We start from the raw sequence: 27,592 nt of genomic DNA on the forward strand, positions 1-27,592 counted from the left end.
GGTCCCATTAGAAGTTTCTCGCTGAGTTAGCAGGCGGAAACAGCGTTTCCGCCCACTGGACCATTAGGAGACAGTCTACAACATTGACGCAGACTCGTAATTGAGCGGGCGGCAAAGCTGCAGTGCATAGGGTGCACCAGCTTGCTCTTTTTTAAAGCCCCTCCTTAGTTTATAATACTCCCATTTAGTAGTAAGTATTCCCATTTCTACCCTCCCTCCTGGTCCCTCCTACATTTACTAGTGATCAAACCACTGTAGTTTGAAAACAAAAGTTGATTCTGGTTTTCTTATTAACAATGAAAGACTTAGTTGTAGCATAGAATGTGACATTCAACATTCTACAGCAGTAGACTATTTTATTCTCTGAATACCCATCAATAGTGGATATTGGTCACTGGAATGGAATACTAAAAATACAAGTCCAAAGAACTTCTATAGATGATTTACTCCTGACATGGGAAAGAAAGACAGGAGTGCAAGTCACAAAGCAAATGGGGAAACAGTTGAATAAATTTAACTTGGAATGGGTTTGTGCTGCAAATATAAAACACATTGACATGTATGCCAAATAGATGTTATATTATTCCACCAACGTGCAACATAAAATCAAGCCTAACATTTTGGCAAACTCATTTTATTTTATTTCATAATTAGTCAAAAAGATTTGAATGTTGAACTCCATCCAGTAATCATCTTATTTGGCTACACTGTAAATATGATAACTGTCTCAGAGTGTGACGCCCCGAAGACCAGCGGCGTCCCACTTGCGGGTTGCAGTCAGGTCGCGGTCCACATCTCGGACGGCCGTTTCTGCCACGGGACGCTTTTCGGGTTGCAACCTGTTTTTTGGGCCGCAGCACGACCTGAAACTTTCCCTTTCGGCTCTGTTTCATACTGCGCCCACCTTTTTTCCCCCTAGGTTTTCTTACCTGCTTTTCACTGTTTTTTTTCGTCTTTTTTTTTGTTTCTTCTTGGCCATATTTTCTCTTTCCCAGGAATCTGTGTTTCCTTCCCTGCATACCTTGCTCCCTACTTTTTATACTACAGCTATTTTTCCATTTACTTTAATGTGGCTTTTCCCAATCCAAGATGGTGTCTTCATTACTTCCTGCATGTCACTTCCTGTTTGTCAGAATATAAGGACAATTGGTCTTCTGTTCCTTGTGTTGCAAACACTTCTGTTCCGGTTGTGCTCCTCGCTCCTGTATCGTGTGATTTTGGACTTTACCTGCTCTTCCCTGTCTGCAGTTTTTGTTCCAGACTTGTTGTGCCTTACTTTTTCTTTTCTTTTTACCTTTTTTCCTTTTCAGGAGTTCCTTGATCTGAGGTTTTTCCCAAGTTTGGGTTTTTTCCTCTGGGACTCCTTCTGGACGTTTCGGCCTGCTTGGTGTTCTATTATCAGCAGCACTGTGGCTACTGGAAAGTGCTGCCCCTACCTTCGTCAATCCAGAACAAGCAAGAAACCCTGTGGTGCCCAGAGACTGGCAGATTACAGTGGTAAGAAGCATTAAGGTCGTGACACAGAGTGTGAAAAATGTATTTTGTTGGCAGCCCATATTACTCAACAGTGGAAATCAGTACAACAGACAGCTTTTAAATTTGGATTAATAAGATGTATAAAGAAATAAACTAGAATACTTTGCTCTCAGGAAAGGATCAATAAAGAAATGCTCTAGCTATATTGGTATGCATCATACCTTTTAATTTGACACTACCATAATCACATGGGCCCCACCGGGTCCACAATGATCTGTATCATCTGTGGAGTCTCCCAGGATTCCAAACTGTCCCCTGTAATCTCCAACCTCTATGGATAACATCACCAAGATTCACCAATATATCCTGAGGATAAACAACTCTACTTAAAAGTCTCCACTGCTTCAGACATGTAATGGTTCAAACACTGCCTGCAAATCATCCAGACCTGCCTACCTGAAGCTCAACCTATGGACACAATTCCTGTTATTTTCCAAGAACAACAACCAGGAAACAGTACAAACCTGGCTCTATGACATGAATCTCAACAGCTTTGAACCCACTGAATGCCAAGTCACATGGATTCACCCTGGAAAACAACCTCAGCCTCAAGGAAAACAATGCCAAAAAAACACATAGATCGTCTGGAACCATCTCCCTCTTTTAAAGAAGGTGAAACGGTTTCTTCCAGAAACTGACTTCAAAATTTCAGTGAAGCCCTTGTACTCTTGTATCTGGATGGTGGTAATATCTTGCTGCAAGCCCTCTCAGGCTCAACACTGGCCCCTCTTAAGGGCATCCTACACACAACAGCATTTCTCACCCATGCCCGGAAGCAATATGATAACATCTACTGCACCATGATGGACCATTTCTAATACCATCTGCATAATTTAGGAAGCCATCACAACCAGAGCCTATATTTACCTTGCAGACACGATCACCCTCTCTGGTGATTCTCGGCACACTAGAGCTAGGACACCATAGATTGCAGACTAAGAAGTGTAAAAAAGAAACAAACAGCAGGCCTTTTCCATCAATGCATCCAGGATCTGGAACAACATCACGTTATGCATCATAAAAGCCCAAATGCTGCTACATTCTTGGAAAGAGTTGAAGGCTTACCTCTTTAAAGAACACTACATCCTAATGTATTTGCACCTAAAAAACACCATCTTGCCTATCAGTTGTTGACTTTATGTCTGTCTTTATGACCCTGTACAGTGCTCCACTGACTCCTAGGTAGGTTTGCACCAAACATACATACATTCCCTAATCATGAAATTAATTTAAAAACAGATGATTGATATATTTTCACCTTTCTCTATTCTTTACTATGTACTAGGAGTATTGATTTTTCCTCAGTAAAAAATGCAATAGAAGGAGTCATCGTTATTCATCCCTATGACAAGTGAAGTAGTGCTGTGAATGGGTAGATCCTGTAGCTCCTGGAAAAATATTGTTATTACAAATAGGGTTGTCTAATTCACTTTTTTAAATCTGTGATGAGCGAGTGCATTGTTTAGGCAAGTGCACCCTTTTTTGCTGGATTTGCTTTTGCCTGCTTCTTTTAAAAAAAGACAGGAAGCAAGCAGAATGCCATGCAGCACAAGAATTCCTTGTTTCACACATTCAGGAATTCACAAAAATGAAGAATCCTTGTCCTATATAGTGCTGCCAGGTGGTCAACAATATATTTACATTCATGGTAATTTCACTGAGTTAACTACAGAGATTGGCCGCTGACAGTGGAAGTTTTCCGGCAGGTGAGTCTTTGTGTGGTGTTGGTTTCTTGACACGCCAGAAGGACTCTGCAGGCAGGCACTGGACACAGACTGCCCTGCTAGGGAAGGTCTCTTTCAAGAGTACTATAACTGATAAAAAATTTTTAAAGAGATGAAGGGAATGTTTTCAGCCTTTTTATGGGCCAGTAAAAAGCCCAGACTATCACTAGATAAATTATGTAGACCTGTAAAAGAAGGTGGACTAGGTCTCCCTCATCTGAGAGAATACTATGTTGTGAATCTTGCACATATCACATATAGACTTCTTAACCCCTCAGGCGTAAATTTAATTGATAACTTTTCCCTTGATTTGATTTTTCAAGAATATGAGATCTTTGATTTTCTACGACTTATGAAAGCTCCCAAGAAAGTTAGCTATAAGTCATTATAGTGGTTGATAAAACGTAAAGCACAAATCTTTAAGTATTATAATATGCCAGTTATTAATGGAGCTACTTATCTGGCAGATATATCTACCGTGGCTTGAGCCCTCCTAGAGAAATATATTGACCCTAGTTTAAGAGGGCCAAGCGCCTCCTAGCGCCACATTAGCTTAATTTTTTATGATGCTAATGTAGCCCAATAAGGCCAAATTTGCCACGCCACATTATGCCTGCGCCAGGCATTATGTATGCAAGAGGGGTGTTCCCCCCGTTAGGGGGTCTGCAAAAATGGCGCAGTGGAATCTAAAAGATTCTACTACTCCATTTTTAGTGTCTATTTTTAACGCCTGCACAAAGCAGGCGTTAAAAAGGGGCATACTATTGTTTTCAATGGGCCCTTTTGTACTCTGCAGGATTACCACCCAAATGTTGGCGATAATCCTGCACAGTACATCAATAGTGTCTAAAATGTTGATGCTATTGCCCTAACCCTGCGCCATGGTGCGCAGTATATTAAATACAGCGCACACATGGTGGCAGTAGGAGGGTGCAAAGGGGTGCAAGAAAAGTGGTGCTGCGTTGGATGTAGCGCCACTTTTCTTAAATTTGGGCCATTGTTTCCAGATGAAGGAGTAATGGCCACCATACAATTTTAGATTTTATGCAATCTGAAGGTGAAAAAGTCTGGAGTGAAGTTGAGCCTAGTATTAGATATTCTAGTTATCCAGATGCAACATTTTTGAAGCATGATAGATCAAATTAGGATTGTATCAAATTTAGAATTACTAGAGGAATTGATGGTCTAAAATTCGTAGATCTTTTAGCCACTGGGTTACTATTTTCAGACAAAAAAAGGCTAATGCACTATATGTGAAGAGTCGGGATCAATGGAAGGCTGAAGAAGCTCTTCAATTTACAGTTACTGCCTGTAATAAGATCAATGAGTTTAATGCTGCTTTGCTGAAGGGTGCGAACTTTAGACAATTGCAATTCTACACTAAGTGGTTATTGTATAGAACTCCAGCTTTCCTGCATAAAATCAGTTCTCAAATTCCTGATAACTATTTTCGGTGCTCAATGGAGGGGAATGGCTGCTGGACTCACATCACATGGGGCTGTTCCAAAATAAAACAATTTTGGAAGGACATTGAAAATGATTGTTCCCCCACATTGGATTTGGAACAGTCAATAGATGTTCAGACATCAGTTCTGGGTTATTCATCTGAAATGAAAGCTGGCTCCCTGCAAAAAAAGAAATATGTATAATATTCTATTAATAGCCAGGTCAATAATTCTCCAAAACTAGTGGACAGAAATAGTTCCGACATTTCAACAATGGTGGTCCAAATTGGGCAGAATTAAAGAGCTTAAAAGGAAATATTCATTAAGATCAGGGTCCTATGCTAGATTTCCGAAGTTATGGGAGACTTTCAGGTAATGCAATTAATGATAATGTGAATGTTTCTTTCTTTGAAAGACTGGGGGTCAAACGGGTACTGTGCAATTTAAACTAGTCTTGCTTTTTTCTTTTGTTTCTTTTGTTTTTGCAGAGGCTAATGCATATCAATATTTCTGAGTGTAATTTATTGATTCTTATTAAATATTTTTGATTAATGAAGTCTCTCAATAAAAATTAAAAATTAAATAAAGAGTACTATAACTGGTTAGGGCAATGTATCAACCTCAATGCAATTATCATGAAGGTAAATAAACTGCAAGTTTCCCCCTTCTGTTATCCCACTGCCCCCAGTGCATCTAAAAGAAACAGTGGTGAGCTTTCTTTTTCCACCTGCAGAACAGTGAAGCAACGTTGGTTTGGCTCCTGTGAGAAATTGGGTTGTTGGTTGACTAGTGGGACTGGGTCAAACAGCAACTACAATTCCTGGTCAGGATCAGGCAAAAGCTACCTCTAAATTAACCTGTGCTCAGCTCTTTGGTAGCTTTATTTATTTTAAAACTTAAGTTTCAGTGACCTGGAAGAAGATTTTGTATTTCTGGAGAGAGGACAGATACCCTGGTTCTGCACTAGGAAGGGCTGGACAGCCTGTACTACTGAGAAATTGGAGACAGAACCTTTCGTTATTTCATTGAACACAAATCAAATTTGAAGTTTAGTCACTTTTTGTTAACTTCAATCTAAGCTTCAAATTGCTTTATACTAAAAAAAATCTTACCGGTTCATTCCTTCCAAACAAAAACATTAAATTTAAAAAACAGTGCTCAGTGCCACTTTATCAGAATGGTAGGTAGTTAACTGTTATGACGGTAAGTGTTCTTCAAACTTACAGTTTGAGCGTTTTCCTGGTGAGTCTGTCGGTCGAAAAATGTAACTAATTAATGTGAAGCATTTGCGTCAATCCATTCTTATAACTGGAGAATCATGTCGCGAAGAGCATATCTGATCCCAGACAAGAAAAGTTAAAAGTTGCGCGTAGCCATGAGCAACAAAGTTGACTTTCTGGGGATGGTGGTTCCAGCCATTGACATTAAGGCCCATATTTATACTTTTTTAGTTCCGCATTTGCGTCATTTTTTGACGCAAAGGCAGCGCAAACGTAGAAAATACAATTGCATATTGTAAGTTTGCACCGATTTTGCGTAAAAAAAACACGCAAATGCGGCGCTAAAAAAGTATAAATAGGGGCCTAAATGCATCGAAACTTTTCATCAACACAATAGGCCATTACGAAATTCTGATGTACATAAAAACAAACAAGAAAGAAAAGGTTGCATCTGAACTCCAAACGGAACGTTTTGGAATCGTCCTCCCTTTGAGGACTTGGCCTTACTGACAGCGCCTTCTGAATATTCACTGATGATATTACCATTTAATTGGTCAATGTTTACACAAAAACAGGACCTTACCTTGAAGCGCCTTATTTTCTCGCCTGAGCGAATCTAACTGCTCATTAGTCTCCTCAAAGGCACTTTTAAGCTTGAACAGGTCAGTGGCATACAGACGACATTCCTTCTGAGATGCATCAAGCTCGCCGTGTATTTCTTCAAACTTCTGGCGCCATTCTAGGATTTGCTTGTCAATCATTCTTTGTTTCTTGTCTAAAACTACTGCTGCAGAGTTTGCCTAAATTGGATGCAAAGTTATTTTCGATGCGTATAGATTGACAGGATCACAGTCATTTAAGTTATATTGTGTTAAAATCACATTTCTAATTCTTTATTTTGCACCATTAATTCTCGTGGTGTGGTCATTTTATACATAAACATATACATACATACTGGTAAATTTGTAATTGCTACATAGTAACTATACAACACATTCAGGGAAATATAGTCTTCCATCTACCATTTGTGCAGACTTATAAAGATACATAAAACCCGAGGGTTTATGTACGTCACAAAATTTGTGTAAAGTATAGATATGCAACTGTAATGAGATTACCTAACAGTAAATTATGTGATTTGGGTACAGTGGAGATAAATTGTATCCGTAGTTTCTTTTCCTGTTTTAGCATAGAAACCTGTTTGCATTGTAGAGAAAAACTTGCCCTTGAACCACCTAACAAATGATATTTTCAAACACTATTTGGTCACTAAAAGTGTTTTTTGTGAAGCATTTTCTAACACAATTTGCACGCTAATTCTGACTGTTCGGTGGACGACAGTTACATCAAGTATGAAATATGTGTGCAAGATTTTGACCCACATTTTAATTTATCTGTTATGCTGTGGTAAAATAATTTCTAAAGTGCACTTATGCCAATAGTGAAAAAAAATTGGGTTATTGGGGGAGGAACGTGGAAGCCCAACTAAGGCGACAAATCAATGTCATGGTGTACTACTCAAAATATCAATAAATTAATATGTGTTTATCAATCTGGAAGCTTGGCACAGAGCAGTCTGGCTTAATTTACAAGCAATGTATGAAGTATTTACACAGCACACAAATAGCAATAAAGTGAAAACACAACACAAGAAAAATCCCAAACCAATTAGGAAAAATAGACTAAATGACAAAACCGGTACCAGATGATGCCAGAATGACAAACATCCAATTATTAGAACCAGAAATATTAATTTTTAAAGTTTTTAGTGAAAATAGCACCTAAAAGCAGTAAGCACTGCTCGCAGCCATCTTGTCGTGCTAAGCCAGGGGAAAGTCAAAGTCACAAGTTCAAGCCGATCACAATGGACTGTGGGTCGGATCCAAGGACAAGGTCAGTTCCACTAAAAAATTACCTTCTCAAGTCTGGAGTGAAGTGTTCCTTTCTTGTTGGAGGAGGTTGTGAAGAGGAGGCTTTCAGAGCAAAGAATAGGTTGAGAGTTGTGGACGTTCATTGCTGGAGCGTCATGTGGTGGTCACTGTGGGTTGTTGTTGCTGTAGCACAAAGTACAGGTCTCGCATAGCCGGTCATCACATATAGTCATTGTTGGTGTGAAGAACAGGTTTCACTGGAGCTTTGCATTGGTGATCATCGCGGGTAGCAGAGTTTGGTGCAAGAAGGGCCATTTGAAGTCGTAAGGAACCCAAACTTTCAGATTTTCATCTTTCCTTCTTGGAGATGCTTCCACTGATGCTGGCCAACGGTTCAGGATCTGGGAGTACCTCTTTAGGAACACAAAACGATGATGGGCGCAGTACTGACAATGCAAACACTCACCCCCAGCCACAGATCTGGGTTTAATCCATCGTTCTTTTGCTCACCATGCCACCCCAGTTTGGACCCAGCCATGTGCAAATCAGTCTTGACCCTGTTCCTCATTGGAACAGTCCACCCCAAACTGCCAGGCCAGGTCCTCCCTGGACCGTAAACAAGCATCCTGGGACCGGTTTCAGGGTATCACCCTTCATCAGCCAGGCTAGCTTGAATCCTGTGGCACAGTGAGCAAGGGACCCACGTCTGGGCATACCCTTCCCACTTAGGGCAACTTTAGCAACACCAAAGGATGATGGACGGGGTACTGACAATGCAAACACTCACCCCCAGCCACAGATCTGGGTTTAATCCATCGTTCTTTCGCTCACCATGCCACCCCAGTTTGGACCCAGCCATGTGCAAATCAGTCTTGACCCTGTTCCTCATGGGAACAGTCCAGCCCGAAATGCCAGGTCAGGTCCTCCCTGGACTGGAAACAAGCATCCTGGGACCGGTTTCAGGGTATCACCCTTCATCAGCCAGGCTAGCTTGAATCCACAGGCACAGTGAGCAAGGGACCCACGTCTGGGCATACCCTTCCCACTTAGGGCAGCTTTAGCAACACAAAAGAATGATGGATGGAGTACTGACAATGCAAATACTCACCCCCAACCACAGATCTGGGTTTAATCCTTTGTTCTTTTGCTCACCGTGCCACCCCAGTTTGGACCCAGCCATGTGCAAATCAGTCTTGACCCTGTTCCTCATGGGAACAGTCCAGCCTGAACTGCCAGGCCAGGTCCTCCCCGGACCAGAAACAAGCATCCTGGGACCGGTTTCAGGGTATCACCCTTCATCAGCCAGGCTAGCTTGAATCCAGTGGCACAGTGAGCAAGAGACCCACGTCTGGGCATACCCTTCCCACTTAGGGCAAGTTTAGCAACACAAAAGGATGATGGACGGAGTACTGACAATGCAAACACTCACCCCAAACCACAGATCTGGGTTTAATCCTTTGTTCTTTTGCTCACCGTGCCACCCCAGTTTGGACCCAGCCATGTGCAAATCAGTCTTGACCCTGTTCCTCATGGGAACAGTCCAGCCCGAACTGCCAGGCCAGGTCCTCCCTGGACCGGAAACAAGCATCCTGGGACCGGTTTCAGGGTATCACCCTTCATCAGCCAGGCTAGCTTGAAACCAGTGGCACAGTGAGCAAGGGACCCACGTCTGGGCATACCCTTCCCACTTAGGGCAACTTTAGCAACACAAAAGGATGATGGACGGAGTACTGACAATGCAAACACTTACCCCCAGCCACAGATCTGAGTTAAATCCATCGTTCTTTTGCTCACCATGCCACCCCAGTTTGGACCCAGCCATGTACCATCAGTCTTGACCCTGTTCCTCATGGGAACAGTCCAGCCTGAACTGCCAGGCCAGGTCCTCCCTGGACTGGAAACAAGCATCCTGGGACCGGTTTCAGGGTATAACCCTTAAACAGCCAGGCTAGCTTGAATCCAGTGGCACAGTGAGCAAGGGCACCACGTCTCGGCATAACCTTCCCACTTAGGGCAGATTTAGCAACACAAAAGGATGATGGACCGAGTACTGACAATACAAACACTCACCCCCAGCCACTGATCTGGGTTTAATCCATCATTCTTTTTCTCACCATGCCACCCCAGTTTGGACCCAGCCATGCGCAAATCAGTCTTGACCCTATTCCTCATGGGAACAGTCCAGCCCGAACTGCCAGGCCAGGTCCTCCCTGGACCAGAAACAAGCATCCTGGGACCGGTTTCAGGGTATCACCCTTCATCAGCCAGGCTAGATTGAATCCAGTGGCACAGTAAGCAAGGGACCCACGTCTGGGCATACCCTTCCCACTTAGGGCAACTTTAGCAACACAAAAGGATGATGAGCGGAGTACTGACAACGCAAACACTCACCCCCAGCCACAGATATGTGTTTAATCCATTGGTCTTTTGCTCACCATGCCACCCCAGTTTGGACCCAGCCATTTGCCTCTTTAGGACCTGGACTCACTCCAGTAGAGGCCAACAGCAGGGCTAAGGCAGATTCAGGGATGTTTCTTGCAAGCTTGCTCCCATCTCTCTTTCATAAGGCTAAGAGGAGCTTTGACCTGGTGGCCATATAGAAATTTAAAGGGATTGAACCTGAGGGACCTTTCTGTAAGCAAACCACAGGCATGGATATAGGACATCCCACTTACACATCAATGGCTTGGATAACACCATGATCATGCCTTTAAGGGTCTAGATGAACCTTTCAACAAGCCACTGAAATTCAACAGTTATAGTCTGGGTGTGGCAGAGTGTGGAGAACTTGTAGGTTACCCCACACTCATCCCTCATTGACTTCATATATGCTGACATCAAAATGTGCTTGGGTCAGGTATGACCTCCTTGTGGAAACCTACTTGAGGAAAGATCCCCATCAGTGCCCTGGCCACTGCCAATGCAGAAACTGTCTTCAGTGGCCTGCAAGTATCTACTGGTTTACCAAGTCCAGGATGAACCTATTGCCTAATGCAGTCTTGCAGTCCAGAGGCCAAACAATGTCCATGCCCACCCTCTCAAAAAGTGTGCCTACAACCGGAAGAGGAAACAGGGGAGCCTTCTGCTTTGCCCCCGACTTCCCATTAGCTTGGCCGGTGGGGCAGGTCCCACAAAATCAATCTAAGTCCATTCTCATCTGGGCCAAATAAAGTTAAATAACTTACCTTGCAAAGGTTTTTGCTTGCCCCAAATGTTCTGTTGGGGATATGTAATGTGCCAGATCCAGCGGGAACACCCTATTGCACTGGGGTACCAACAATACACAGGTTGATCCAGGCTCAGGAACCTTATGCTCACTATACAGGAGATTATGCTCCCTAAAGATCAGGTAATCACCACAGGTGGGCCGCAGCATGTCACTGCAGGCCCCCAAGGGTGTGTCACTCTCTAGGCTTTACAGAATTCTGCCCGGGATGACCCCTCTTCAGATTGACAGCCTGCCAGCTCAGGTAGGGTCCCAAGAGCAGACATGTTCTCCCATGTAGGTCATGGGGCCTCATCCAAAGGCTTGGCCTCCTCCCAGATCATGAGAATCTTGGGAACGGGTTTTGCATTACCTGGGTACTTCTTCATGTTAGCAGGAACCTGGGCCATTTTTCCAGGCTCCAGGTCTTTTTGACTTCCCTCTCGTGCTCCCATAAATTGTCAGCAACCCAAGCATCTCCAAGTGAGAAGAGAGTGCTACCTCTTTCCATGTCATTTACCAAGCAGACAATCCATAGGCATGGCTGCACTCACAGCTATTCTTATGGAACCTGAGATTCCCTCATCTCCATTTGGGTGGGGGACCAGAGCAACGAGATAATGGCGCTTATAACCATAAGCTACCACAACTTGGTGGTCTTTATTGAGAATCACCATCTCTGATGACCCTAGATGACACCTGACAGTAGTCATGCTGGCTCCTGTGTCACTCAGAGCCTCTACCCTCTGCACATTGATGACAGCCTATACCTTTTAATATTACTAGACATGTGAGCCTTGAGTACCATCTCTCAGTCACCCAAGGGCACTATGGTAACTTCTACAATTTTCCCCACACTAACTGGGGCAACCTGCTCCCCAAGGACCACACTCGCCATCCGCAGTGCCAGCCCACCAGAGGGGGCTGCTTTCTTTTTGGACAGAGGGTGTCCCCTTTGATGTGCCTGTACCTTTAGCACTTGTAGTATAGTATTTGGGGGAGAAATGTCCTGAGGATTTCTTCTCAGGATAACCACCAGTCAGATTGGGACTAGGAATCCTTCCTGTGAAAAACAATTAGGGGGCATTTTGAGAACTTGTTGTTTTTATTTCTGTCTCCATCCTTTTTCTTCCTGTGGGGACTATTAGATCTGTCAGCCTTACTGTGGTCCTCCCTCAAACTTTTTGCCTGCATCCCTCATATTTATGCTGATATGTTTTGTTTGCCTTAGGACTCTGAACACTTTACCAGTGCTGATCAGTGCTAAAGTGCATTTGCTCCTCCCTTAAACATGGGAACCTTGGTGTACACACAATTGGCATATTTAATTTACTTGTACGTCCTTTGTAAAGTTGTATACCATATACCCAGGGCCTGTAAATCAAATGCTACAAGTGGGCCTGCAACACTGATTGTCACCCACTTACATAGCCCTTTAAACATGTCTCAGGCCTGCCACTGGAAAGCCTGTGTATGCAATCTGACTGCCAGTTCGACTTGGCATTTAAAGCCCCTTGCCAAGCCTTAAACTCCCCTTATATTAAACGCAAGTCACCACTAAAGTAGGCTCTAATTAGCCCTAAGGACAGGGTGATGTGTAAGTAAAAAGTAGGGCATGTACTTTTAAGTTTTACATGTCCTGATAGTGAAACACTCCCGAAGTCATTTTTCACTATTGTGAGCCCTACTCTTCTCATAAGCTATTACTGGGAATCTGTTAGACCTGGTAGCCTTAGGGTGGTCACCCCCCAACTTTTTGTCTGCCTTCCCCCACTTTTATGACACTGTTTTTGCTAGTTTTAGGACTCTGCACACTTTACCACTGCTAACCAGTGCTAAAATGCATATACTCTTGCCCTGCAACATGGTAACATTGGTTCATTACCGATTGGCATATTTTATCTACTTGTAAGTCCCTAGTAAAGTGCACTATATGTGCCTAGGGCCTGTAGATTGAATACTACTAGTGGGCCTGCAGTACTGGTTGTCACCCACTTACGTAGCCCTTTAACCATGTCTCAGGCATGCCACTGCAGGGCCTGTGTATGCAGTTTCACTGCCACTTTGACTTGCATTTAAAAGTACTTGTCATGCCTTAAACTACCCTTTTTCTACATATATATCACCCCTAAGGTAGGCCTTAGATAATCATATGGCAGGATGCTATGTCGGTAAAAGGCAGTACATGTATATGTTTGTTTTATATGTCCTAGTAGTGGAAAACTCCTAAATTCATTTTCCACTACTGTGAGGCCTGCTCCTTTCATAGGCTAGCATTAGGACTGCCCTTATATACTGTTTGAGAGGTAGATTCTGATCAAAAAGGGGTAACCAGGTCATATTTAGTATGGTCAGAATGATAATAGAAAATCCTGATTATTGGTGAGGTTGGATTTTATATTACTATTTTAGAAATTACACTTTTAGAAAGTGAGCATTTATCTGCACTTAAAAACCATCTGTGCTTTGCAGCCTGTCTCCAATCAACGTCTGGGCTGGGATGGTTGACAGCTCCCTTGTGTATCTCACCCAGACAACCACAAACACAGGACACTCAGTCAAACCTGCACTCGTCTGCATATTGAATGGGTCTTACTGGGCTGGAAGGGAAGGGTAGATGGCCTGACACTTACATTACAAAGGCCATTGTCCTGCCCTCACACAATGGACTGCCAAACCCCCTACTGGGACCCTGACAGACAGGATTTCACTGAAAGAGGAACTTGTGCACTTCAAAACCACTCTTTGAAGTCTCCCCCACATCAAAAGCATTTTTGGGTATATAAACTGGTTCTTTGACCCCACCAACTTCTGGACCTTCAACCTGTCAAGAGGAACTGCCTGGTTGCCCAAATAACTCATCTGGACTGCTATGCTGAGAAGGACTGCTGCCCTGGAGTTACCCTGCTGGCTTGCTGGCCTCTAACTTTGCAGAGAAGTGCTTGGATTGAGCTTGCTTCCTGTTTTCTGAAGTATCAGGGCCAAAGACTTCAGCCCATATTTAAACTCTGTTTGCGTCAAATTAGCGTCATTTTCTTTACGCTAATTCAACGCAAACTTAACTCCATATTAATACTTTGGCGCTAGACCCATCTAGCGCCAAAGTTATGGTGTTAGCGTCATTCTTTTACTGTAAAAACCTACCTTGCATCAATGAGATGCAAGGTAGGCGTTCCTGGGCAAAAAAATACTCAAATGCCCTAGCGCCTTATTTATCCTCCTGTGCAAAAATCACGCACGGGAGGAGGGCCTTAAATAATGGTGCTAAGCCTGCTTAGCGCCATTATTTAACGCCTGGTTCAGGGCAGGCGTTAGGGGACCTGTGGGCTAATTTCCATGGTCAGAGATCATGGAAACTGCCCACAGGTGCCCTTCCCTGCCCCCTGGGAAACCTGCACCCACACCTGGAGGATACCTAAGGATGGGGGGACCCATCCCAGGTAAGTCCAGGTAAGTATTCTTACTTTTTTTTAAAGTGCCATGGGGGGGCCTAACTTGGCCCCCCTACGTGGCACTATGCCCAATGGCCATGCCTAGGGGACATAAGTCCCCTAGGCATGGCCATTGGGCTGGCAGGCATGACTCCTGTCTTTACTAAGACAGGAGTCATGTCCATGGGGGTTGTGTGTCAGAAAAATGCGGCTAGTCAGTTAGAGTCATTTTTTGTACTCTAACCTGACTAGCATCATTCTTTCCCGCACATCCTCCAGTTTTCCCTACGCCTCCTCTATCCAGTTAGAGTCAAATATTTTGACACTAACCGGGCCTTAGCGCCGGCTTGCGTCATAGCTAAAATATGACGCCCGCTGGCGTCCAGGAATGGCGCTAGCCAGTGCTATACTTTTTGATGCAAACCTGCAATAATGCAGGTTTGCGTCAAAAAGTATACATATGGGCCTTCATCTCTTCAGGAAACTCGTTGGTCGCCCAAAATTGATCCACAGCCTGCCGGAAATGAAGCACAGCTTGCCTTGACACTGAGAAATCTCCGCAGAGCTGGGCCGGAACGACTAAGCTAATTCCCCGAGTGTAAAATAGGCACAGCGTGTGCCATGTGACAGAAAATTCGACGCATCGCCCTACCAGATCGACGCAACACCTGTGACTTCTTCCACCGTGCCCAGGATTTCCCTGCATCGTCCCTGGATGTCAAAAAGATCCCCGTATAGCAGTGAGGAACCAAACTGCGTACCGCAAAACGCCACAAGACCCTTGCATCGTGGAAAGAAACAACACAACATCTGTGCCACGCTGGAAAATCCAACGCACACCTAATTTTTCCACTCATCTCTGAGGTCTCCGTGTGTGTTATGTTTGACGCAACCCAGGTACCCTGTGTAATCAAGAGACAACTGTTGATTCCTAAGTTTTAAGACACTTTTTAAACTTGCAAAAGTGTTATCTCAACTTGTGCTTATTGAATCTTTATAGTTTTGACCTAATTGTATTCAGATTAAAATGATCAATTTTCCTAAACTTGTGTGGTGTATTTTTGTGATGTTTTTACTGTGTTACTGTATGATTTATTGCACAAATACTTTACACATTGCCTTCTAAGTTAAGTCTGACTGCTCAGTGCTAGGTGCTAGGCCATGAGACGGTGGGCGCAGAATAATTTGGATTGTGTGTGACTTACCCTGACTAGGATTGATGTCCCTACTTGGACAAGGGTGTATACTTCTGTGAACTAGAGACCCCATTTTTAACAGAATCCACTAATATAATTTAAGCTTTAATTCCTGATTAGAAAGAAGTAGCTTTGTCATGTTTCATAACTTTGGAATAGTAATCATAAATCCTCTTTACTGGTAAAGTCGGTGGTCTGTGATTCTTCTGTGTCACATCCCTCAACAAGTTTTATTTGTGCAATTAAGCCTTCTTTTGATCAAATATACATAATTATTTTTCCAATTGGAACAATTGTCTTCTTGCAGAATACTTTTAAAAAGTGGACATTTCTCTGCTCTTACAGCTCTGTGTGCCTACAGCCTGTCTCTGATACATGTATGTGGTGGGTGATAGCTACACGTTGTGCATTCCTTCTAGTCAGCCACAAACACAGGAAAGTTCGGTGTGTCTAAGTACTCATCTGCATTTATCTGAATTCTGATGTCTCTTCCTGGGTGGAAAGGGTGGGAGACTGATGACACATCTGACTAGGCAGTGCCTTTCCCCAAACAAAAGACTGATTACCCCATACTGACAGTCTGGAGCCAGGGATGAGGAGGAAAGGATCCTTGTTTGAAGTCACTACTACTTCAAAGGCACTTTGAATATAATACAGTGTAGCAGACCCCACCAAATCAGACACTTCTGGAGCTACAACTGGACTCTGTCAAAAGAACTGCGATGCTGCTTAAAGGACTCATCTGCTGGACTGCTGGATCTGGAAGGTTTGGTTTTCTATTGTGTTTCACTGCTGCCTGCTGGACTCTGACTCGGCTGAAGGAGGGCTGGACTCTGACTTCTCGCTGAAGTGGGCTCCAAGGATCATTGGATTTCCTCCTGGTGCTTGAGACTCAGGGATATCAAAATCTATACCCTTGCTACTGTACTTGTTTCACTAGAAGTGGACCCATATATTTGCATCACAGAAATTGACACATCTACTGTCTACGTGTAGCAGAACCGATGCATCGACCCAGTTGCAGGAGTAGAACTGGCACAATGATCTCAGAACCAACGCTGTGCCTTGAGAGCCCGGTGCATCAGAACCACGCTTTGCCACCGCAGCAGTCTACGGAGAGTGACACATCCCTCAACTGCATGGAGACACTGGGTGCATCACACTTCAGAACCAACACATTGTAGCTGCAGCGCTTGTCTTCAGAACTGATGCATTACCATCACTGCATGGGGAACATCGACTCATCGCCATCCCTGCGAGGACTCGATCGAAGCATCTGACCATGCATCTTGCTGTTGCAACCAACTTTGTTCACCGAGGCCTGCATGGGTCTTAAAGCTGTACGTGCTCCATCGAGGTAAGCTTGAACTCTGACTTTGCCCTGGTCCAGCATGACCTAAATTAACTCCTAAAGTGCTGTTTGCTTCTAAGAGCTAGAACTCTTTTATTCTTCTTGAATGTATAACTCAACTAATACTTATTGGATTTTTGTTGTTTTGGTCTTGATTCATGTAAATAAATAGTGTGTATTTTTCTAAACATGTGTGGAGTCATTTGTTGGTGTTTTCATTGTGTTACTGTGTGTGTGTTGCATAAATACTTTACAAATTGCTTCTTTAGATAAGCTTGGCAGCTCTGTGCCAAGCTACCAGAGGGTGAGCATAGATTATCCCTAAGTGTGTATCTAGCTTTCCAGGGACTAAAGTGGTAGTTGCATACTATGACAACGAGAAAGCCCATTTCTAACAGGAACCCTGTCCTCTTATGTGATGATCCCCAAAGATAACTTCTTGTGGACCCTGGCAAACGCAGCCTGCTGTCCACCTCCTTGGCAAGTTAGCAAGATCTATTGAGCTTGCTATTGATTAGGTGCTGGCATTGCTCTGGAAAACAAATGATTAGCATGGGCTCTCATAAACAGATTATACAGCTCCTCATAAGTGTTTACCTCACTTCCTTTCACCAATCTAGCCAGTGCTTAACTTAAAAACTCAGCACAATCCACCCAAGACTGGTGGGGTAGCTTCTGGCTGTCCCTGAACTTCAACTTGTACTTCTCAGGGATGAGTATATGTCTACAAAGGCTAGATCCCCAGTCCTCTTCAGCGACCCTGTGCATCTCTAGGTCTACCTCATAGGCCTCGAGCCACTTGTCTATGTTGTCCTCACCACAAAGCTAGGCAAAAGGGTCCAGATTTACTATTATATGACAGCGCAATACAGCAAGATTATTTGTTTTTTTTTATGTCAAATAGAGAGAGGAAGAATGCACCATATTTACTAACATATAGCATATTCCTTCTCTCTCTCTCTGTGCTGGTGTTCTCAGTGCAGCATAGCGCCAATGCATGCACTTTTGCACCATGATGCAATGGTACCTGTATTGCAGGCAGGATTGTTGTCTGTAGGTAGGAACACAAACGTGCACAAAAACAATCCTTAGAGTAATTTCCTCCTTCTAAATGGGCTTCAGAATCTGGCACATACTGATCTGACTGCCATAGACTGGAAAAGCAGCTATTATTTGACCACCCTGTGTTTGGAAGATCCAGTGGTCTGTCAGAAGTTTTGGTAAATCTGGGAATGCATCAAAAGTCATGGGTGTTGCATGGGAACACCCATGCACCACCAATGGAATGCCTTCCTGGGGCCAGAGTAATGCAACATAGATATTTGTGCGGCATGGCCTTACTCTGGATTTATCAAGCCACTCAGGCCAAGCAAGGTGGCATTGCTTGGCTGGATTAATTGCATTTTGAGGGTTGCAACACGTTTGCACCACATTGTGTGGCAGAAAAGCAAAGCAACAGTTTATGAAATCTGCCCCTTAAGCTTATAAAATCTGCCCCTTAAGCTCCAAATTTGTAAAAGAGAACCAAAGTATTTAGCATTCTGTCCGGTTCCTCAGCTCTTTGTGGCAACATCTGTTTACACCTGCCCCCTTCAAAATGCCATTGTTGCATATATATTGGCACAGGCACATTAGATTGCTTTATAAATGAACAAAAAATAATGCAGATGAGCAAAAAACTAACTCTGATAAAGAAAAAGCTCCGTTAATAAACAACACAAAATAAAAATTCCTCATTTTGAAGTCATATTGAGGAACTGTAAGAGGTCTAATTGTATGTGCATAGTTTTCCAACTGCATAAATAGGTGGATTGCTGATGTAAAATTTTAAATCACACCTTCTCTAGGTCTATACAGATATCTTCCATCTCTTCTTGAAGTCTCTGCTTTGTCTTTTCCAAACTTGAGCATTTTGTTTGAGCCGCTTCTACCGCTTCTTCTGCTTCTTGTAAACGTGATGTCAGTTTTTTCCTGTAGTAACAAACAATTGAAAAAGTGTCAGCTTGAACGACAAAATTTGTGATTCTGCCAGGCATATTAACACAATCTTCCTGGGTTAAGATTTTATGAGGCAATATGCCAAATGACCAATTACCCTAAGTGCAGATCTTATTTATGAAAGCACACCATTCAAACCTGTTGCCACTCTTAAATTCTCATAGGTGAAAAGAAAGCATAAAGTGACAATCTGCAGTACAAGTGTATACATGTGGCTACTTCCTGCCTTGCTTTTACAATAACCTTGCTACAGTAAGTGGTGACTGCCTAGAATGATAGTGGCAGTCATGTGCTTCAGGGCCTTGAGACCCTCGCTGGCGAGTAGCGCGCTCTACAAATGAATGATTGATTGATTAACTCCTCCAACGTGTACACAATGTGGGTTAAAATACTCAGAACAAGAGAGAAATTTTGAAAAGTGGTTCAGAAATTGCAGTTTCTCTATTTCTTGTAAATTGCCCAATACTTGGAAACACTGTAGCATTAATCTGTTACATGAAACAAACAAACCAATGTAGACCTGGAACTAGCCATGAGTTGAGACTGACTAAGATAGAGTGGAGGTCAGGTACACCAATTGCAGACTTAGGGCCGTATTTATAATTTGGGCAAATTAGAAGTGATGGATGTCTCTTCTGCCATACTTAGAGTGTCACTAATATCAGGGCACTTGTAATATAGTAGATGCAACATCAGCCACTTTTTGGCAGATGTCCTGTATCTAACCTATTCTAAATCGCATTTCTTAATCTTACTTCTGGAGGTCAAAGCTTCCAGGCAAGGCAATGTCCAACACTGAAACCACCAAGGGTACAGCGAAGTTTGACATGTTGTTGTCTCCAGCTCAAGGCAGTAGTTTTGACATTAAAAGCTCTGAGGATGATGAAGCTAGACTTCATAGCCATTGAGGTCAGTTTGCAGTTGCTATAGATGTCCCCCTTAATCTGGTCTAAGATCTTACCTTTGATATTGTAATGTTTTGGTTCTCAAAACCACCCCACAGGGACAATGCTGGATCTTGCAGGCATGCAGGGGTCCATAAGGCCCCGTACCTTTATTGCAAGAAAATATTTTTCATGCAGCAAAAAACTATGAGCATGATGAACTTGTTTATTTGCCTGCCATGGGTGTACCCTCCCTAGCCAAGCATCAGTAACTTGTCCTGCTCCTGCAGTGGTGGAAAAAGTCCTACTTTTCTCCAGTTGTTGGATGAGTTTTTCTAGTCATTCTAGTCACCCCGGAAGCCCCCAGTTCCACTAGGCAGGCTTCTAGGTACTATGCCAGTTGCACCTTGTTGAGGGCAGGAGTCTTTAAACTTTTTGTGTATATAGAGCAGTAACACAGGATCGAATACTTTGAAAATCGGCACAAGGGAACCTCAATGACTCAACATTGATGAAGAAATGTTTAAGCACTTGTAATGCTGCCAGCTTATCCATTTTATAATGTCAGGAGTGCAATTGGGGAAAAGACTAGAGAGTACTATATACAGGTAAGATGGGGTAATATTTTGAAGAAAGTGGAGGATGAAACAGGATAAGTGGAATCAGCCCACTTGGGCAGTTAAACATTCATAAACATTAGAAGATTACAGTATAATGAGGTTTATGTTTAATCCCTTTTTATGTTCGTACTATGGGAAATATTGTTGGCCCACTTGGGCGTAATGCTAGAAAAAAGTCTCCTTGTAGTAACGTATGTGGTTTTGTATACTTTTTTCAATATGATTACCATGCATCCATACTATAACATAAACAATTTTAGTAGTATGTGCATAAGGTATTGCTTCAAAAGATCTCTCCAAGTTGGTGCTCATTATTCCAAATTATTATTAGTCCATCTACTATGTTTAACAACTATTGTATGTTAAATATGAGACAAAGAAATGGAGTCGGAGTTGTTGACAAACCAGAGCACATTTGTGGTCCTACAGCCATATATTTAGCTCTTTTTGTGTGTGGTGTAAACTCACACTGCAACGTCGATATGACATTTAACTCCCATGATACTGGTACATTTAATGACCCATCTAGTATGGCATTACAGGAAACCAAACAAACTAATCATATAATTTTAACTCACATTACATGATTTAGGAGGAACGCACAAATGCTATATTACTCCGTAGCAGTGCTATAGCATATATCGTCTTATGGTCAGCAAAATCAGACAGGGAATAAGTATTTTCTTACATTATTGTTCTAAGCCCATATTTTCATTCTGCCCTGATGTGTACAAATATGAGTATTTACTTATTTAAACCTAAGTATAATTTGTGATATAATTTTTTAAACATATTTATCCATGCCTACAAAAGCAGGATCAACCACTCCATGTGTCTATTCACTCTACAAGTGTTGTCTTGATATAATTGATTGGATTGGGAATCCCAGGGGTTTCATTGTTCACATTACCATACTTTTTTAGGACCAGACCATGGACGCCCTTGGGGCAAAACAAAGAAACAATCTCAGGTCTGATGGGCACCCGACCCAGAACAGGGGAGAATGTTGACATGAAGCATGACAATGGAGAGCACACAGGGTCGGGACAATCAAGCAGGCCCAGGCAACCGCACAGTCTAGTGGTAAATTTGAGTGAGTTAACACTTACCCACGCACACACATGTGTCCTGGAGAACAGTTAGGGTTTTGTCCCAACTGCCCCCCTAGACAAATTCAGACTATGTATGGAAGTTAATGAGTTCATCAGGAAGATCAAGCTAAGATCCTATTTTGAGGATCGGCCATCTACAGTTGGTTCTACTATGGGTGACACCGGCCTACATAACAAATCGAATTTTACACACCCTGGTGCATCCATTCCAGTAGAAATTTTTACCTTTGAACAAGCAGCCCTGAAGGACATCAATGGTACTAGCACTTTAAAAGTATTCCATAATACAACAAGGGATGAAAAGAAAGTGCTACAAGAACTAGCTAATAACACCAATATAGTCATAAAACCAGCAGACAAGGGGGGGCGCCCTGATCATCCAGACCACAGAAAACTATCAGAAAGAGTGTCTGGGACGATTGGGTGATACACAAAACTATGAGAAACTAAAGGAAGACCCCACTGAATTACTGAAGACTAGGATCACCAGTATGGTGGAGCAAGCAATAGCGCACAACTGGATTTACCAGAAAGAAGGTGATTTCCTATTCAAAAAAATCCAGTGACCTCTTATTTCTATACTATTTCTAAAATTCATAAAAACCTGGAAACACCTCCTGGTAGACTTATTGTATCTGGAATAAATTCAGTTATAGAACCTTTGTCCAGTTTTGCTAATGCCTTCCTTAGACCCATAGGCCCAAACACTGATACCTTAAAGACACAAATATGTACGGTGTCTTTTAAAAGATAGACCTTTTGATCCTACAAATGAAACACGGAACAATTGTTTTTTTCTGGACCTTAACATCATAGCAACCGATTGGGACCTAAAAACAACCACCCATGAAAAACCGACAGCTATGAACTGTCTGTTACTTTTCAATAGTGCCCACCCCTGCCATTTGAGGGAGAACCTCCCTTTTGGACATTTCCTCAGACTAAGAAGGAATTGCTCTGAGATGTCTGACTACAAAAAACAAGCACAGAATCGTGCATCAAAATTGGAGGCGAGGAAATACCCCCTCAAAATCATTAATCGAGGCATGAAACAAGCATGCAACAATAACAGAAAGGCTATCCTAAACCCTCTTCCTCAAAAGGGGAAAGAAGAAATACCTATTGGTATCACAACATTCAATGTAGCCTCTAATCAAGTGAACAAGATTATAAACAAACATTGGTGTATTTTCAATAGTGGCCGTTTGAACTTTCCCAAACCAATGTTTTCCCACAAATGCGGCAAAAGTATAAAAGACATGCTAGTACATACGCGCCCACATCTGTCTAAGAAAAAACTTGACGGCACCAACCTCCTACCACCACCCACAGGACATTACCCATGTGGGAACTGCAACATGTACCATTTAACAAATGCGACCAAAAGGGGCTTTTTTAATGACAATACTACATTGGAAATCAAGGATTTCACCAACTGCAACACCCAGCTAGTAGTCTATATGATTACGTGCCCATGCAATTACATTACATAGGAGTGACCACCCAATTAGTAAAAACTTGCATCTGTGAACATTTGACTAATTTGAGATGTGGTCGTGCCACCACAAAAATGTCCACTCACTACGCTGACAATGCACAGACGGTGGAGGATTACCGATGGGTTATCCTTGTACATCACAAAGAGATTAAGAGCGAATCCTTCCTGTTTGAAAGAGAACAACTTTGAGTTTTTAGGTTATGCACGCACCAACGTGGTCTCAATGAGAATATCCCCCTGGGCCAGTTAATGCAACACTAACACCTTGTTACTCCGACGAGCATGATGCTATAATAACCAGCAGGCTGCCTTTCCCTTCGACAAGGCTATTAATATATGCAACCATTCTGTCTTATACCAATAACTAGTCTCAAACCGGCAGACAAATTAACACAACTCCCCTGAGAAAGTAGAGCCCTTTTTCACCCTCCCTTTCCCCTGTTTTTGGATTTCCGCACTAAAACAGGCACTTTGAGGGACACTTAAGCAAGGGGCCCTCGCAGCCCTGCCTCAGCACACTAGAGACCGCCATTTTGGAAGATTAGTGGTCTAGTGCCACACGCGTCAACAAGTTGTGACGTGTCAGCTGCAGTAAGCTTAAAAATCTGACTCCCACGGGAACCACAATGTTTCATACCCCGGGGAGGTGAGCATTAGGCAGAAAACGGGAGTGTTGCTTTGATGAAGTAAGTGCGCTAACCTCTTTTTACAACGTGCAGCAGAATCGGCCATTTGGTGAGTCTAATACCCTGCATATATTTTCAGTGTGTGACTACAAGCACACACCCCTCCCGGAGGATCTATGATACAAAAGCGTAGACACTATAATGTAGGTCACGCATGCACCACGTGTGTTTCTTAGAGGTGCCTCATGTGTTGAAGTGTGTTTACATGTTTTTCTAAGTGTAGTATGTCCTGTATTTGTCTATTTTATGTGATTCACAAGTGCCTTTTCCCACGAGTGGGTTGGGGGTTATAGTGGCTCCAGACCAATAAGTAATGCAAGTAGCAACCTTTATAATTTCATTTTCCACAGGTATTCCAGAAGGACATCGTTACCATTGGGTATTACTTTACTTTAGTTAGATGTACCACACCATACCACAGAGCATCTAATGTTAGTGCTTCCACCAGTGGTAGTTAATAAAGGAGTGACACCAGGGAGTCCACCTTGGTCCTGAAGAGGAGACTAGGGGTAGACTCTGAAACATGTAGACAGATTAGGAGGTAAGGTAGATAATATACCCCACCTCCAAAGCCCCTTTTTTAACCATACCGCCCCTGTGAGACATATTAAATTAGTGATACCATCCAGAGGCAGGTATTTTAACTCACCTAAGACCCCACCACTCCTATCCCTCTTAGTATTCACATTGAGGAAACTACAACAGTGCTCCCATGTATTCCGTCGGTTGTTGCATGCCCGTTCCACAGCAGAATAGGAGGAAACCCAATGATGAAGCATGCCACCAAGTGGTAACCCTGATGGGTGAGGGTTTTTCACCAAAAAAATCCCTTTTTTCCACCATGTGGAAGTTCGTTTGGGCTGGGCCTTTTTGTTATGTCTTGACACAACCTCCATTTTGACTGCATTTTATTTTAACTCAGTGGTCTTTTCCTTGTCTAAGTGTGAATAAGGCTTTAACCCATAACAAGGCCAATACCTCAATTGTGCTTCATAAAGTGGCAAATAAATTATGTACATGTAGGTAGGTTTCCATGATACCAATACATAGTCTCTGTAAAAGATGTAAATAAAGTGCTGTTTAATGTCTGATATAATTAGAAAAGTTGTTTTATTTGACATTTTGTATCATGACAGCAATAGCTTTGCACGCAGTGTTACCTATGCACCACTAACACCATATACTTGATAAAGTACATAATTGATCTTCTTCTTACTTGGCATCTTCAAGTTCCTCTGTTCTCTGAACTGCATCATTTTCATACCGCGTTCTCCAGTGAGTGACTTCATTGTTCAGCTTAGAAACTAGTCTTTGAAGCTCTGATTTACTTTCTTGCTCCTCTTCCAGCTGCTCCTTCAGTAGTTCACAGTCAAGTTTGAGGTTGGAGAGACTTGTCGTGATCATAGACTTTGCCTAAACATTTAAATGAAGTGAGATAAGACCATTAATCTATGGCATGATTTTATTTGTACTGATATTGATATAGATACATATTGATGCATTATTATAAATTATATAAATACTATTTAATACCTATAGGGTACAATTTACAAATTATACAATGATTTAGTCACAGATATTTTGAAAGTTGTGGGGAATTGACAATTCAGGGTGGTGTGCTATTAATAGTCTTGGAACACACACAATCTACCTTGCATTGTTTCTGAACATTTATAAACATTTCCCTCTCCCATTTCCATCCTGTAAATGGAGGAATAAATCAATTTCCAGGGGAGGAATGTGAAGGGAACACCCTCACAATTGTTGGAAGGAAAGGGTAAACATATTCTCCACAGGGGAAATAATAAAAGAAGTTAAAGTGGTTAACAAGTGCAATTGCATAAAAGCATTGCAACTGTACATGCACAACTGTACAAAATACACATGCATTATGATCAAACAATGTATTCCACTGAACATTATTTACTATGGAAGACTTCACTTAGCTGGATAACAGCCAGGATGACAGAAACACAACACAAGAATAGGAAGGTGAAGTAGATATAGCAGACTTTAATGATGATATCAATTCAACAGAGACAGGGGTAAAGACAGGTCCTGTTTTTCCATGATTGGCTTCCACCTGATTGACGCATTTAATTTACCTGCAAGTCCCTTGTATGGTGGTATTCCTTATTCCCAGGGCCTGTAAATTAAATGCTACTATTTGGCCTGCAGTGCAGCTTGCACCACCCACTGAAGTAGCCTTTCAAATCTGTCTCAGGCTTCGACTGAATAGCCAGCATCCACAGTTTACTGCCACATTGGTCTGGCCTCTAAACTCACTTGCCAGGCCAAGAACTCCACTTTTACTACATATAGGTCCACCCTAAGGTAGGCCCTAGGTAGCCCTATGGGTAGGGTGCTGTGTAAGTAAGAGGTAGGACATGTGCCTAATTGTGTGGCCTGTGCTAGTAGTGACAAATAGACTATTTGGTTTCTCACTGCTGTGACTGCTGCCTCTCTCATGGGCTTGCATTGGAAATTACCTTTCATATGTCTAAGTGGTATTTTCTGATCTATCAGGAGCAGTGTGGGCATGTTCAGTATGTTTGGAATTGTAGTGAGAAATGTTGCTTATTGGTGTTTTTTTTATTTTATTACCAATATAGAAATGCCACTTTTAGAAAGTGGGCATTCCTCTGTGCTTGTGGCTCATGTGCTTTGCAGATTGACTCCAATCCATATCTGGGGTAGAGCGACAGCTGGGCTTTGTGCTTACTTTCCAGACAGCCATCACACAGGGAGGGTGGAGGTGTGGTACGAGTACATCTGCATACTGAATGGTCCTCCTGAGCTGGGAGAGGAAGAGGCAGGCGACCTTACCTATTTATAGGCTGTGTCCTGCCCTCACACAAAGGGCTTGTTTACCCCCTACTGATATCTGGAGCCAGGGCTGTGGTTGAAGGGGGGTGTTGTGCTCTTCCAAAGGTCCTTCGAAGTGCCCCCTGAGATCAACAACAAAATGAGTATAACTAAAGGGGTTGTTTCCCATGTTTTGAGACACTGAGATACTGTTGGACCAGGAACCAGATGCTGTTGGAAGGCGACTGTTGTGCTGTAAGAACCTGCAAACGGACTGACTTGTGTTGTGCTGACCTAGGGTCTTCTAAGCCCCTGACAGACTCCCACTTATTCTGCAAGGACGCTAGTAGATCTGGTCTGTTGCTTCCCTCTGCCCTGTGTTCCCCCACTGATTTCCAGGGACTGGGTAGTCTGTCTTCCACCCCCTGTGTTTTACTTGTTAGCACAAGGTGCACGCTATAATCTCCTTTGAAATCCTCACAAGTGGTAACCCTGGGGATGTGCCTTGATCAAGGGAAACTGGTAAAAGAGGAGGTCCCCAGGTTACACTGTGATGTGGATCGCAACTCTTTCCTTCTGTTACTGGGGGCGGGCCGCCATTGTTGGTGCGGACACAGCCCGCATTCTGTTGGTGCCCTGGTGGCACAAGCAGGCACCTGCTTTGGTGCAATCACTCCTGCAACCCGGGCCACGCAAAGAAGCCCACCCCCAGGGGTGGGCCACCTTGTGGAGAGGAAGAGAGTGGGCCAGGCGGCCGAGGAGGGCCCTAGATGCAGTCTCAAGGAGAACACATTTGAAAGGAAGCCACCAGTATTCCACAGCCCCCCGCACAGACGCGGGTAGCGGGCAGCTGCCGCACTCAGTGCTGGGCTATGCGCGTGGGACCCATGAAGGTCTCTCCGCTGGCGTGAGAGCCGCAGGTGCCTCCTCCATGGTGGAGGCATTCTCAACAGTTTCACCCACTAGCATATTGGGACGCAACATCGAAGGAGGTCCCATTCCCACTGGAA

General features: G+C 43.1%; 1 protein-coding gene across 5 annotated transcripts in view; it reads right to left on the reverse strand.

The window, feature by feature from the left end:
• LOC138246140 (myosin-16-like) overlaps positions 1-27,592 on the reverse strand; it is an 838,653-nt gene that overhangs the window by 149,964 nt on the left and 661,097 nt on the right. For all 5 annotated transcript variants that reach the window (XM_069200412.1, XM_069200413.1, XM_069200414.1 and 2 more), the window contains 3 exons: positions 24,994-25,190; positions 18,818-18,950; positions 6,509-6,725 (listed from right to left, as the gene is read on the reverse strand). In XM_069200412.1, coding sequence (XP_069056513.1) covers positions 6,509-6,725; positions 18,818-18,950; positions 24,994-25,190 — 547 coding nt within the window. The remainder of the gene's footprint in view (positions 1-6,508; positions 6,726-18,817; positions 18,951-24,993; positions 25,191-27,592) is intronic.

This window comes from Pleurodeles waltl, chromosome 7, assembly GCF_031143425.1.
Source record: "Pleurodeles waltl isolate 20211129_DDA chromosome 7, aPleWal1.hap1.20221129, whole genome shotgun sequence".
NCBI classification, from domain to species: Eukaryota; Metazoa; Chordata; class Amphibia; order Caudata; family Salamandridae; genus Pleurodeles; species Pleurodeles waltl.